Source organism: Triturus cristatus, chromosome 2_1, assembly GCF_964204655.1.
Source record: "Triturus cristatus chromosome 2_1, aTriCri1.1, whole genome shotgun sequence".
NCBI classification, from domain to species: domain Eukaryota; kingdom Metazoa; phylum Chordata; class Amphibia; order Caudata; family Salamandridae; genus Triturus; species Triturus cristatus.
Genome location: NC_140581.1, coordinates 236,754,726 through 236,767,420, shown reverse-complemented (window position 1 = coordinate 236,767,420; position 12,695 = coordinate 236,754,726). Strand labels below are relative to the sequence as shown.

The 12,695-nt window shown below is 41.0% G+C and overlaps 1 protein-coding gene across 5 annotated transcripts in view; it reads left to right on the top strand.

Moving 5' to 3' along the window:
- PDZD2 (PDZ domain containing 2) overlaps window positions 1-12,695 on the top strand; it is a 1,178,280-nt gene that overhangs the window by 801,208 nt on the left and 364,377 nt on the right. For all 5 annotated transcript variants that reach the window (XM_085630570.1, XM_085630578.1, XM_085630563.1 and 2 more), the window contains one exon: window positions 756-888. In XM_085630570.1, the coding sequence (XP_085486696.1) occupies window positions 756-888 (133 nt within the window). The remainder of the gene's footprint in view (window positions 1-755; window positions 889-12,695) is intronic.

Genomic DNA, 12,695 nt, shown 5'->3' with positions numbered 1-12,695 from the left:
ATTATCAGGTCAGTTGTAGTGAGGGAGATAATGAAGCCAGGCAAGGCTGCAAAATGCTTGTCGAATATCTTCCCGCATGTTTACCTTCTGCACAGTTTTTCTGTACCTAATGGCAAATGTTTGCGGATAGTTTGTTTTCGCATGTTCAGTTTTCCAAAGCTTTTCTGTTAACAGTGTCCTTGATGTAGGAAAGTGCTCTGTGTTTTTTAATCCTAAGGTCTTTTGGATAAAGACTGCAGCATAATTTGTCACAACAAGTAACGATTTCTGCAAGCAAGTTGCAAAGCAAATAACTTGGCAACTTTTCGCACTTTGCAAGGTTGTCATAGGTATGACCAAGTGACACAAAAATGATAGGTCATCCCTAGCTGCATTTGTTACAGATTTGTTTCACTGATAAAGAGGTAGCACCGCTGGTATTTGGTGACCCTTTGGGGCAGACTTTGATTTTACAGAAAACTCAAGATTCTTTTTCCTCAAGGAACTGTAGCGTGAATGGTGTTACTTAAAGAAAATGTTCTTTCTGCAGCAATTACCTGTAAGGCTCGTGAGCGTGACTATAATACAGTGACAATAGTTTCCTTTCCCTCTTGTAGACAATAACTTGAGGTGCTATCACTGTGGGAAATAGAGAAACATTAAACTCGCAGGGAATTCAGATTAATCACTGTGTTAACTGGTCGTATTCGCGCTTTCAAAGTTTGCTTTGTGTCCAACAAGTCTTTTAAGCTCTGTTTTCTCTTTCTGTTCTTCAGGGATGGCCGCCTGACGTCAGGCGATGAGCTGCTGATGATCAACGGGCAGTCATTGGTCGGGCTTTCCCATCAGGAAGCTGTGGCGATTCTTCGGTCAGCAGCCGGACTAGTACAACTGGTTGTTGCAAGCAGGGTGCGTAAGTACATACTGTAGTGCCTAATTTATAGATTTACAGTCTTCCATGCGCAAAAACGAAGATTCGGTATCAAGTCATTTGAAGCAGAGAGCTGATCTCACTTAACTGCTATATATTCAAAAAACGGTGTGCACACCCCATGCACACTGGAATGACGACCGCCAAAACAGAGCACAGCAAGTGGGTGGTATGAGCGGCCTTTGAAAGAATAATTTGAGTGTATGTGAATGAAGATTAAATACACTTGCATTAGAGTATTTCTCGCTTCAGATGTACAGTAAATGATGAGGATGGTTCACAAAAGCATTTATGGACAGGGGCGGGTCCATATAAGAGATACAACCATGCATTTAGTCCAGCTGAAGTACACCGCCAGGAAACAGATCTCAGCGCTTGGACGCCTCAGGGCAGCAATCGCGCTTTATAAGTCTACGTTTCATTTCATTTCATTTTCATTTCTTTCTCATGGTGGAGGAGTGTAGCCCCACTGCTGGAACCAGCAGACGCGTTAAAAAAAAATGATAATAAAGCAGTTAATAAAACTGCTTTATTATCATTTTATTTTACTCCAGAGCTGCCATTGAGTTTTGAGGGTGGGGCCAGCAGGAATAGTGGTGGGCTCAGGGCACTGCCAGTGCACATGTAGGTGTGGCCAGCCATCTTCGGAGGGCCAAATCGACATGCGCACTTGGATATCTCCAGGCTGTTGCTTGGAGATATTAACCGGGTCAAGAGCCAGGCTCCCAGTCCCTGCTCGAGCGTGGAACCAGCCCGCTCCACCCAATTCCTACGCTCTACTCATGCTGGGTAATACCAGCATGAGAGTAGTGTCTGGATTGGCACAGAGGATTCTGAGAGTCTGTATGAACATCAATTGGCCAGGCAGTAGATGCGAAGCTGCATGTACGTTTTTTTTATTCTCCCCTCCTCCTTCTCTCCCCAGCTGCCCCTCCAATTTTCCCAGCTTGGGGCCGCCACTGTTTGAGTATGGGTAGTAGTACTGTAGGAGAACTCTTTGATTTACTCTTACATGCCTTTGTGTATCTGTCCGAAACATCCAACTCCCTCTTAGTCAAAGTGCAAAGAGGGCATAGTCCTTGCTATTTGGCCTTGGGGGGATGGGTTCACCAGGGCCAATTAAGGTTTGGGGAGGGCACTTCATGGCCCCTCCCCTTAATATGTATGTTTTGGTCCCAGGGGGTGGGTCCCTGGGTCCCGAAGACCAACCCTATGCTGCGCATGCCAAAAGCTATGCGTGGTGTGGGGTTGGCAGCCTGCTGGGGGTTTGGCTACAGGGCCTGGTGGCAGGCCAAGGCCTGTGACCAACACACTCCCTTGGCACAGGACCAAAGGCTGTGCGCAGCATGTGGTTGGCTGCCTGTGAGGAAATGAAAGCAGGGTAACACAGGCCCTGCGGCCAACCCCTCGCTGCGTGCTACAAAAGGTAATTCGCTCCGTGGGATTGGCTAACTCTGGGTGGATTGTCCACAGGGCACATAACACATACTTGCTACACCTAGGAGAGTTGTATCTGTGATGGCAATAAAGATACTTTATATTATTCTGCGCTATAGTGTACTTTTTTCAGGCCTCCATTGCCATATTAGTTTATAGAGTAATGTGTAAAAAAGAAGCTTGAATGGTGTCATCAGTGATGTAATAAATTATGTCATAGAACATGTAATGAGTGATGTAATAAGTGAAGTCATAAGCAGTACATGGCGGAGATCAAGTTATATTTAGCTCTACTAACTATAACTAGTGAATTTCTGTGGCTTTCTGAGTTCAAAATGTTAGTATTATCATCGACTTATTCACCTAACTATAACGGCACTTTAACCTTTAATTCTTTTCACTTGTTTGTATATCTTACACGAAGGTTATCACCTGCTTAGGCTATGCATGCTTGTATTAGTATGGGGGCCTAACTGCTGTTGATGGTTTCATATATGAGATTTGTTTGTAACTTGCCTTTTATATTAAAATCAGTAAAAAAATATACGTGAGAAAAAGATTACAGTTATAGATTCATGTTTGCCTCCATCTCCTTTTGGCAATTTCAATATTCCAGTCACTGCTAATATACTTTATTTTATACCAGGTCTTTCTCAAAGCAGAGGCTTGGAAATGTATCTAACCAAGGAGTATTCGGGCTGTTTAAGTCAATATAAACAATATGATAATTCCTTGCATGCCCTTTTGGGGCCCTAATATAATTTATTCTTGGGGCCTGGCCCCTACGGACACTTATAAAATGGCACCTGTGTCATTAGCAATGATAGGCGCAATTTTACTTCATATGTACAGTACAATGCTGTTTCAAGCACCTGGGGTGTATTATATGGTCTATTAGAATTACCTATTGCACATGTGTTTCTGGGAGTGATTGCCTAGGCACCAATGTTCCTGAACTACTTGCCTGCGGGCAGGAACTTTTCACAATCTATAGAAAATGCAAAATCAAGACTCAAGAGATGACAGTCGATTTTGGTGGGAAATCAAATATACATAAAATAAAGATTTCTCATTTTCATAGCTATGAACAGGGTGAAGCGATATACTATGACTGGAATGATCAAAACCCTGCCCAGAATATTAAATTTAGCAATAAAGTGATGTTTGAAGAGAAAAGCCTAAAGCTTGATTTTCTCTAAAATACATCCTCTGTATTATACCTTATAAACATAACTGTAAAAAAGGCGCTTGCAAACAATGTCTGGACTATGTCTAAGTCTGGTGGGAGGAACAAACCACTTAAAATGAGAGAAATAAGTCTGTGGTCTTTATGAAGAAATATAACAAAACATTAACAGTCTAAATGTAAGGAAATGCCTAGGCAACACAACAAAAAAATAATACTTCAGATGTCTTGGTGGTCAATCAAAAGCTGTGAGTAGGAGGAAACTAGTAAGCTTATTCAGATAAGTAACAGCATATTGCCATATGTTTCTAGAGAGAATAAATGTTAAGAAAATGTAAGCAATCCTGGTAGAATTCATTTCCTCCATAATTAGAGGTTAATAAGTCTGAAACATAAGTGAACTGTTATTAAAGGTTTATGGTAGATTAAAGACTTAGACTACAAATAAACCGTTTTCTCTTAGATGTTATGCCACCCAGGAATGATCAAACAAAGGATTCCATACTATTCATTAGTGTGGGAGTTACTAATGAATGGTTTTGAATTTCAAAATACAGTTAATGTGGAAGGATATTACAAAAGATATGCATATGTGAACACAATAATACTAATTTCCCCTCTACAGCTTGTTGTGTTTTTTTATCCATAAAGAGAAATGGTACTGGAAGCCATTGTAAACTGTCTGCTGTCCTATGCGTAGGAGGGCCTCCCAATTATTTTTGGGATAAAGTACACTCTGCTGTTAATTATAAAGATATTGCAAGTCACAGAGGAGGGCTGTGTCTTCGGCCCGAGTTTCCTTATTGGGTTATGGAACTTCAAAATGACTAGCACCATCCTTTTAACGTACAGCAGAGGGTATTGTATTGCTTGCACATGATCACAGAATCAGAATGTCTAAAAATCACTTAAATACTTGGCATCTTGCTCTTTCATATGAAAGATGCAGTCTGGTAGTGGATGAAGAAGAAAACACAAATCTGTAGTGTGCACATAAACACACCATAATACATTTAGTAATTTGCTGCAAAAAAGATACTAGAATCAGTTTAACGTAAGCCAGATTAAGAATGTGAAAAAACATGAAGAGAGATTCTATCAATCCTGTAATGACCTATAACGTGCTAAAAATAAACCTTGCCTTAAATGCCGTCTTTCTGCTGATCATTTTTATTTTAGAAAAACAAATCAGAAAAAGAAAACAATAGTTTTCATCTTCCCTGTTTTAAATGCACCTATAATTGTGCTGTATGACCTGACTTTCTTCTTGGAAGCATGATGACATCACAAGACAGCTGTAATAAGTTATTAGAGTTCAGTAGCTATGTCATTTCTTTATTACAAGTAATAATGATGTTACAACTCGACTGTAATAAGGAAAGTAGAGGCAGACACGTTTTTATACAGCGATTGCAGCCCATCATGAATTTAATGCAACTATGTGAATGCAGCCTTTATTCCCTCGAATAATACTGGCATTTGCACTGCAATCAGATTAACCAAAGTAAAAGTATTGGGGAAATGATTATATCAATTGTGTTAAAGAGAGACAACAAGAATTATTTTTAACATTTTTAAAATGATGTTTACATATTCAAGATTTAATCAAGACCTGGTTTCACATGGCTATATTGACATGATAATCTTTGTTTCAAAGATCTTGACCTCATTAAGCAAGTGTGCCTCTAGTGTATCTGTCAAGAATAGTATGAAGTTGACAGCAGCAGACACATTCTGCAAGTTTAATCTATAATCTTGGAAAAACAAACTTTTTTGATCAGTCCTTTTGATCCCTCTTAGCAGTGTCAGCCTCCTTGTGTCAGCCTCTTATGTCAGTCTCCTTGTGTTGACATCTCCTTTACAGATTGAACTCTGAAGATATCTTACTCCAGGAAAAAAGAATCCACCTTTTTCCAAAGACTTACAACAACTTGGTTGATAGGAATGTTTCTTGAATGTTAAGTGTATGTACTATCATCATTCAGCAAAAATGTAGTTCAACTGATGCTAATGTTTTAAGCTTCCCAAACAAGTGCTTTGAAATGTGGCATGTTAAGAGTCATTAATCCCTATTCCACCTTAATATTATAGATTGCTATGCTACCCTAAGGCTTCTTTACAACCTTCCATTGCAGCAGAATACATTTCTTTGTTTAACTTTTTATTTTCCCTTTTAGCATGTAACGTACAAAGTACAACTTTAGGCATCACAGTTTACCGGGCACAACAGGGTGCCTTAAGCATCAGTATTAATCACACAGTGTCATTGCCATCAGCTGATATAGTTATTAAAGTCCATAGGTGCAAATGCACCAATAAATCCCTTCGGTAGCTGCTGAAAAGGGATTTAATTTGGATATAAGCCCAATGGCCATTTTATGGGGTAAGTTATAGTTAAATGTTGGGTTCACTTGGTGGAAGTTAGGTATTTGGACCATTGAGCAGATATGTCATCCTTTGGTAATTTGACATATTAGTATGATACCATTATGACATGGGCAGAGAGATGACCCTGATCCTATTGGACCTCTCTGCCACGTTTGTTACGGTTTCTTATTTGAGCCTGCTGAAATGCCTTGCCTTATTGGGCGTCTGTGATGTGGCTTTAAATATATTGTCTTCCTTTGTTGTCTACAGATCTGCGACACCTTTTCACTCATCCTTTATAGTTATATAGTGTGGTGTTCAGCATAGATCTGCCCTTTTCCTATACCTTTTAACATGTATATAGCATTAGTTACTCTGTTCTTCTGAGTAAGAAACCCAGACTCAAATGTTCAAGAAAGGCCCCTGCAAACTCAACCTGTGAAAACATAAAACTTCCTCTCTTCATGTTCTAATTTCGGTCTTATAAGGAAACCCACTGACATTGTGGCTGCCTTTTGCATCATGTCTTGTTTGGTTTGACCTTAAACAAGGCTCTTTTTCTGTCCAGCATAGTAGGGTCTAGAATTGGGAAAAACAGCAAACACCTCTCCTCCAGGCATACTTCACTGCCTTGCACAGGAGTCAGTCCCAGAAGTCCACAGGTCTCATTCCTACCAAAACTGAATGACCAATATCTGCCTCAGGCCTTCATTGCTTGTGGTGGGGGGAGGGGATAGTCTGTATAACTTACTAACCACTTCACTTGCTTCACTATATTTGTAGACCGATCAGATCAGTCAGCATTCCTCCATTTTTTCAAAGAGGGTCTTTGATGGCATCTCTTCTAGAATTTCCAGCACCACTCCTCAGGAATTCCATGCCGCTCCTCAAGTTGTTCAGGATGTAAATAATTTCAATTTAGCATGGCCTCTACTGCACTCAGCTGGAAAGATATCCTCTCCTGTGCCACACGGACTCTTTGCCAGTTGCTATTCCAGTATAGTCAGCTTCACGCCAACTTCTCAGATTTTCTCTCCAGAAAGGAATCTCCTGGTTAGACCCTACCAGTCTTCAGTGCCTTTCACCACTGTCTGGCTGTTTCATTGTTACAGTGAAGCAAGGACCATTTCCCACTTGTAATCTGACTCCGTGGGGTGCTTATTGGTCTGTTTCTTTTTCCAACTCCGGGATGTGGAGCCCTGTGCTGTGAAAACGTCCCATTTTCCTTTCTTTTATTTCTGTCTTGCCACCACTGTCAAGTAAACAACATGGAATGGTGGAGTATTCAAGTACCAGGTCACATTTAGCTAAGGGAGACTCTCTTGCTACTTTCACTGCAGTGTTCCTCATTTGGGCTTCAGGTTATGGCACCTGAAGCAATCACATGCCTTAGAAACTGCAGGCCCCATAGATGTGAGGGTTGTGCCTGCCACCACAAAAAAAGGACTACTCTCCCAGCTTGCTACGCTTTGCAAGTTTGGTTGAACAGTGGCACGCCGGGAGTCTCTGCTCTTCCTGATAACTTCATCAGCTGAAAATATCCCTGATGCTTTATAGTCTGCTAAGGTGTTACACTCAAGACAGCAGTCGTGTGTGGAGTGCCAACATTAACTCCACTAAGTCCTGCACTGTCACTTGGCTTAGCTCGCATCGGGTAAGGTCCCAGAGTCCGCAGAGAGGTTTTCAGCTCTAGTAAGACCAATTTTGCCACTCTGGGTCGTATCACATGTAAAACTCAAGGCACCACAAAAGGCATTCACCATCAAAGAAATGAGGACTCAATAAAGAGCGCCACCAAATTAAAGCCATCTTGGGCCCTGAGTGTTCCTTGCGTCGGCCAAGAATTAACATTAAGATTGGTGTTGCTAAAATACTTCATAACATTAATGGTCTCTGAACAACATGTCTAAATTAAATTCAATGGATGTTGTCTGTTTGAGATGTGGAAAGGTGCAGGCGTTTTACATATTTTAATGGAATATCAGTCAGTTAATATATTTTGGAATTTGATATTTCTTAGATGTTACATTGTGACAGGCTGATGCCTGTCAAAATATAAGAATGTGATAATATTGAATATATTGCTTGGTAAATAGAATTGGAAATGTGGAGAAAGAAATTGGTTTATGACTGGATTGATAATGGGTAAACTTTGAATTGATATGAACTAGAGGAATAAATCAAAGCTTTGTCTAGATACATGGACTTAGGAAATGTTGGATCTAGTGCATCTTGACAGAATGCATCTTCCTAGAGAAAGAAAAAACACTATATTTGAAGAACACTTGTATTCATAACTTGCAATCTACAAGAGTGAACTAATTCAGTTTACATAGTTATCTTCTGAGTGTTATTCTACTTGCAATGTAGAACTTTATTTGGTTGTACAGATTTTGATATATTTATTTATACATATATAGTTTTTATTCTTTTTTATTGACTTGCTCATCTACTAAGCATGTCCACATGCATCTTTCGATGGAACAATCCATATAATGCCTTTTTTATATAATGTATTGAATTCTATATTTTGAAAATAAAAAGAATGACCCCTGCCTCCTGATCAATCTCAACCTCTCTTTAGAGGTCAACTTTTTGACACTAATCCACTCCATTTAAATATGTAGATTGTTTCCAACATGGTCCCTTATTAGTTCCGAGGCCCTGAGGCTCCTTTTTCCCTCTGAAGTCCACCAAGGATCCAGCCCATTTCCTGTCATCTTCAGTTTCTAAATGGGATCTCTTGAGACTCTTTTCACTGTCGGCAGCAATCAAGATCCATCATTACACCCACAGCTTGCAACTCTACCTGAAAATCTTCACTGACTATGGCACATGAGTTGCCCAAAACCTGCCTCGTTCACATCCCAAACTGAATTTCCAGTACCTACCTTATATAAAGCATGACTTTTCCTTCAATGCACCCAAGTTTGGGTGCAACATCTCAGACTATGCTTGTCTTTGACCCTGTACAGTGCTGCATTTCCTTTTAGCTAGGTTTGAGCTATATAAATACTGTATACAAACACATGCATGCATACACATACATCCTACTCTCCAACAGCAACAAACAACTAGAAATTCAAGCCCTGATCCCCAATATGAACCTGCATGGCTTCAAACTCAACTAACTGCCTCATCTGCTCAGTTAAAATTTCCCAATTGCCTGCCATTTTTCTGAAGTGACTGCCTAGAAGTGTAAGTAGGTTCTTATTGAGTACATATATGGGAAGTTGAAGGAAATTACCTATTTATTCCATCTAGTTCTAAAACATGCCATGTGATGCTAGATTCCATAGCTTTCGTAGCAGTCACTGCTGCAGCACTTACTATTTTAGTCTGTGGCATATATTTCACAGGCACTAAGCTGAAGTGCATTTCAAATGGCATACTCATTTCTGCCTGTGATCATATCTCACGTACATTTCCTGGCCTCTGACTGACAGCTGCTATTTTATATGACTGGCCACACAGTGCCTAAGATAGGAGAGGAGAAGATCCTAGGGCTGATACATATGAGAGGGAGAGGTGTGATGCACCGACCAGAGTCTGACTCCAGAGCGCCGGGTTCATGGTTCGATCTCCAGCTCCGGCAGCAGCTCAGCTCAGCATCATGTGACTCTGGGTAATAGCTCACTTAATCTACCCGATGGCCCTCAATGCCTTGAAACCCTTAAGGTGTGATATGTTCGCGATTTACAAATATGGAATATTCTTATTATCATTAAGGGCATCTCTATTTCATTACATCCCAACAACATCTTCTACATTGAGCGATGGTAGCCATGTTGCACAGAGGGTGCTGGTTAAACTGGTAGCTCAGGAGAAAATATTAATTTTGAACTGTATTTGGTCGAATTAGGAGATCCGGTGGTGGAATTCGGCGGCAAGACAGAGTTTCACACAACTTTCACAGTTATTCAACATTTCGGTTTTGTTTGCATTGAACTCTGGGTTAATTTGCTTATAAACGTTAAGTTTAACTTGTCCCTGTCATTAATGAGCATCTGAGTTACTCAGAGTGAAAGAATCTGCTTTGATCTGAAGAGGTGAGGTGACTCCTCAGTCTGCACTGAAGAATGCCTATATTGGAGAGACTTGTCTTCAATTCTGTCTTGTTTCCCATGTTTTGTTCTAGGACTGGTGTTACTAGTCTCATGACCACCACAATAGGCCTTCCCAGAAAAGCTCTCTTGCTGATCCGTGATTTGTGGCTGGATGTTTGACTGTCCTTGGACAGAAGACGTTATTGCCTCCCTTCAACAATTCCTGGGGTCCAAATGTAACTAAATATGTCTAGTGTATTTGGAAGACGTCTGTGGGAACTACTATGTTACTAAGAATAGAGTCATTGAGTCTAAGGAACAAGACCTGAAGATTTGAGGACTTTTCGTCAGGTTGAAAACAAATCACTTATAAAGGACCATGTCCAACCAGCCAAGATACCGCTCTGAGTTTTTGGATGGGAAGCTTGAGACTTTAGCAGGAAACATATCTTAAGTCACCTGATATGGTGGAATCCTACCTCACTGAAGATATCCTACCCGAGACACATTTCAAGATAAGAAAGTGAAAACTTTGACTGAGTTCTAACATCAACTTCATTTCAACCATGTGCACTTGAAAGTCACTCACTGAGAGTTTTTGCATCCCAGTCAGCCGCATATTAGCACATTATTTTGCAATTCTGAAACATAAACAACCGGGTAGGAACCAACTGGATTGACAGGAATACATGATGGAAACACTCAGACAAGTTTCATTAAGGATCACAATGAAGATACACAAGGCTGCCATAGCCTTACACAACTGTAAGATGTGCACTACAGGTTTGGTCCCTCAGTCTCGATAGTTAGTCTCCCTTACACACCAGCTCTAACAAGTATGCATGGCACACAATTCCAGTTTCTAATGGAATCAGTTGACCTAGGAAATTCTGCCTCAAGATACTTAAAAACGAAGACGTCCTGCCCGGGTTCACTCAGAGCCTAAACGATGAGAGAAGAAGACAAAGGTTCGCTGAGAGATGAAGGAGACATGAACCGTCCAGCAGAAACCTAAAACAGCTATGGGAAATAAGAAACCCATACAAAACGGCCATATGTAAAGCCAAAGTATTTTGTATAACATTTCAACTAGACACAGACAAAAAAATACCTAGACAAACACTTTGAAACTGTAAACAACAAGTTGGCAACAGCAAGCCCAACAGCATCACAAACACCACACCAGAGAAATGCGAAGCATTCGTGTCCTTTTTTGATGCAAAAATATGTAAGATTGAAAAATCAATAACTATCAACCACGAAAGGGCAGTGGTTTCAAACATCAACAATCATCCCTCTCATACAGAGTCTACTATTTCAAGCATTACCCAGACGTCCTTACATCCACACCATACTCAAAAATGGGGCATCATGGAATGATTTCAAATCCCTGAATGAAGAGTAGATTTCCATGATCATAGAGTCCATGAAACCAACGTCACACTTCAATGAGCCAATCCCCCTCGGCAGTAATAAAGGAGATCAGCCATATTATCTCCCCCCACGTAAACAAGAATCATGAACGCTTCATAAGACAAGGCAATATTCCTGACTGACTGAAAAACGCACAAGTAACACATCTCTTGAAAACAAATGATACCGACCTGGCTTATCTCAATATTTCTGCTGATGTCTAACATACCCTTCCTAGTGAAACTGCTAGAAAAATGTGATCACAATCAATTATGTCAACCCTATTGATTAGTTTAACCTACTCAATAAGTTCCAATCAACAGGGGTGAGTGAAGACGCCCCCGGATCACTGCTGCTTTGTCGCTGTGCAGTGACTGCTGTGACTGAAGACAGACTCACTAGGGTGTAGGCTTAACCGCTGCAGTGCGGAGATGGCCAGCATTAGGTCGGTGTAGCTTGCATGTAGGGGCGCAAACATCCTCAACCCAAGGCACTTTGCATAGGCATAACCTATAAACCCACAATCCACGAATAAATATTATAACAGACTTGGCTGCTTGATAAGTTAGTCAATCCTACGGAAGATAGCGTGCTCCTGTCCCTCCCCTAGTGTCCAGTGGAGAGCTCTTGCCAGGCAGAAGTGAGGCGGTGCTACAGTGGCAGGCCATTACTCCTGAGCCATTGAGTCAGACAGAACAAGGAAAGAGCCACCAATAGCCCAAAGACGCAGAAAGAACAATAAGGGCGGTGCAAAGTCCCCCTGTGGTCCTTGGGAACCCTCTTCATCAGTCCTGGAGTTTAATCAACAATACTCTTCACTGACACCTATATTGGAACTTTTCGCTATAAAATCTAAAAATACAGAACAAGTCATAACTCCTGATTGTTTGCAGACTACCCCTCAGGAAAACAGTAGAACGGTTAACACTTCAGGCCCTCGTGTGGCAACCCTCTGGGACTTTAAAAAAAAAATCTACTGTTGACAGGGCAGTGGATAGTACATCCGTGACCACAGGATGATCTCTCTTGCACAGCTCAGCCCGATGTACCAAACGGGAAGGCCTCCGATGTTTACATTTCATGCTACAATAAATTCACCTCTGCCAGTATTGCCTGCTTCGGACAGCTATGGTTTTTCTAGCAGCCCAGAGGTAGAGGGCGTGACAGGTCAACTTGCAACTTCCAAGAAAGAAGCAGCAATATCGGCAATATCAGCTTCAATCCAAGTGTTCGACCAACAGTCCCTCCTTTGGATGGATTCATCTGGACAGAACCTTTCACCAATAGTTATATCAAGTGATAATTCACGTATCCTCTTGGATAGTGTTCCTCTACC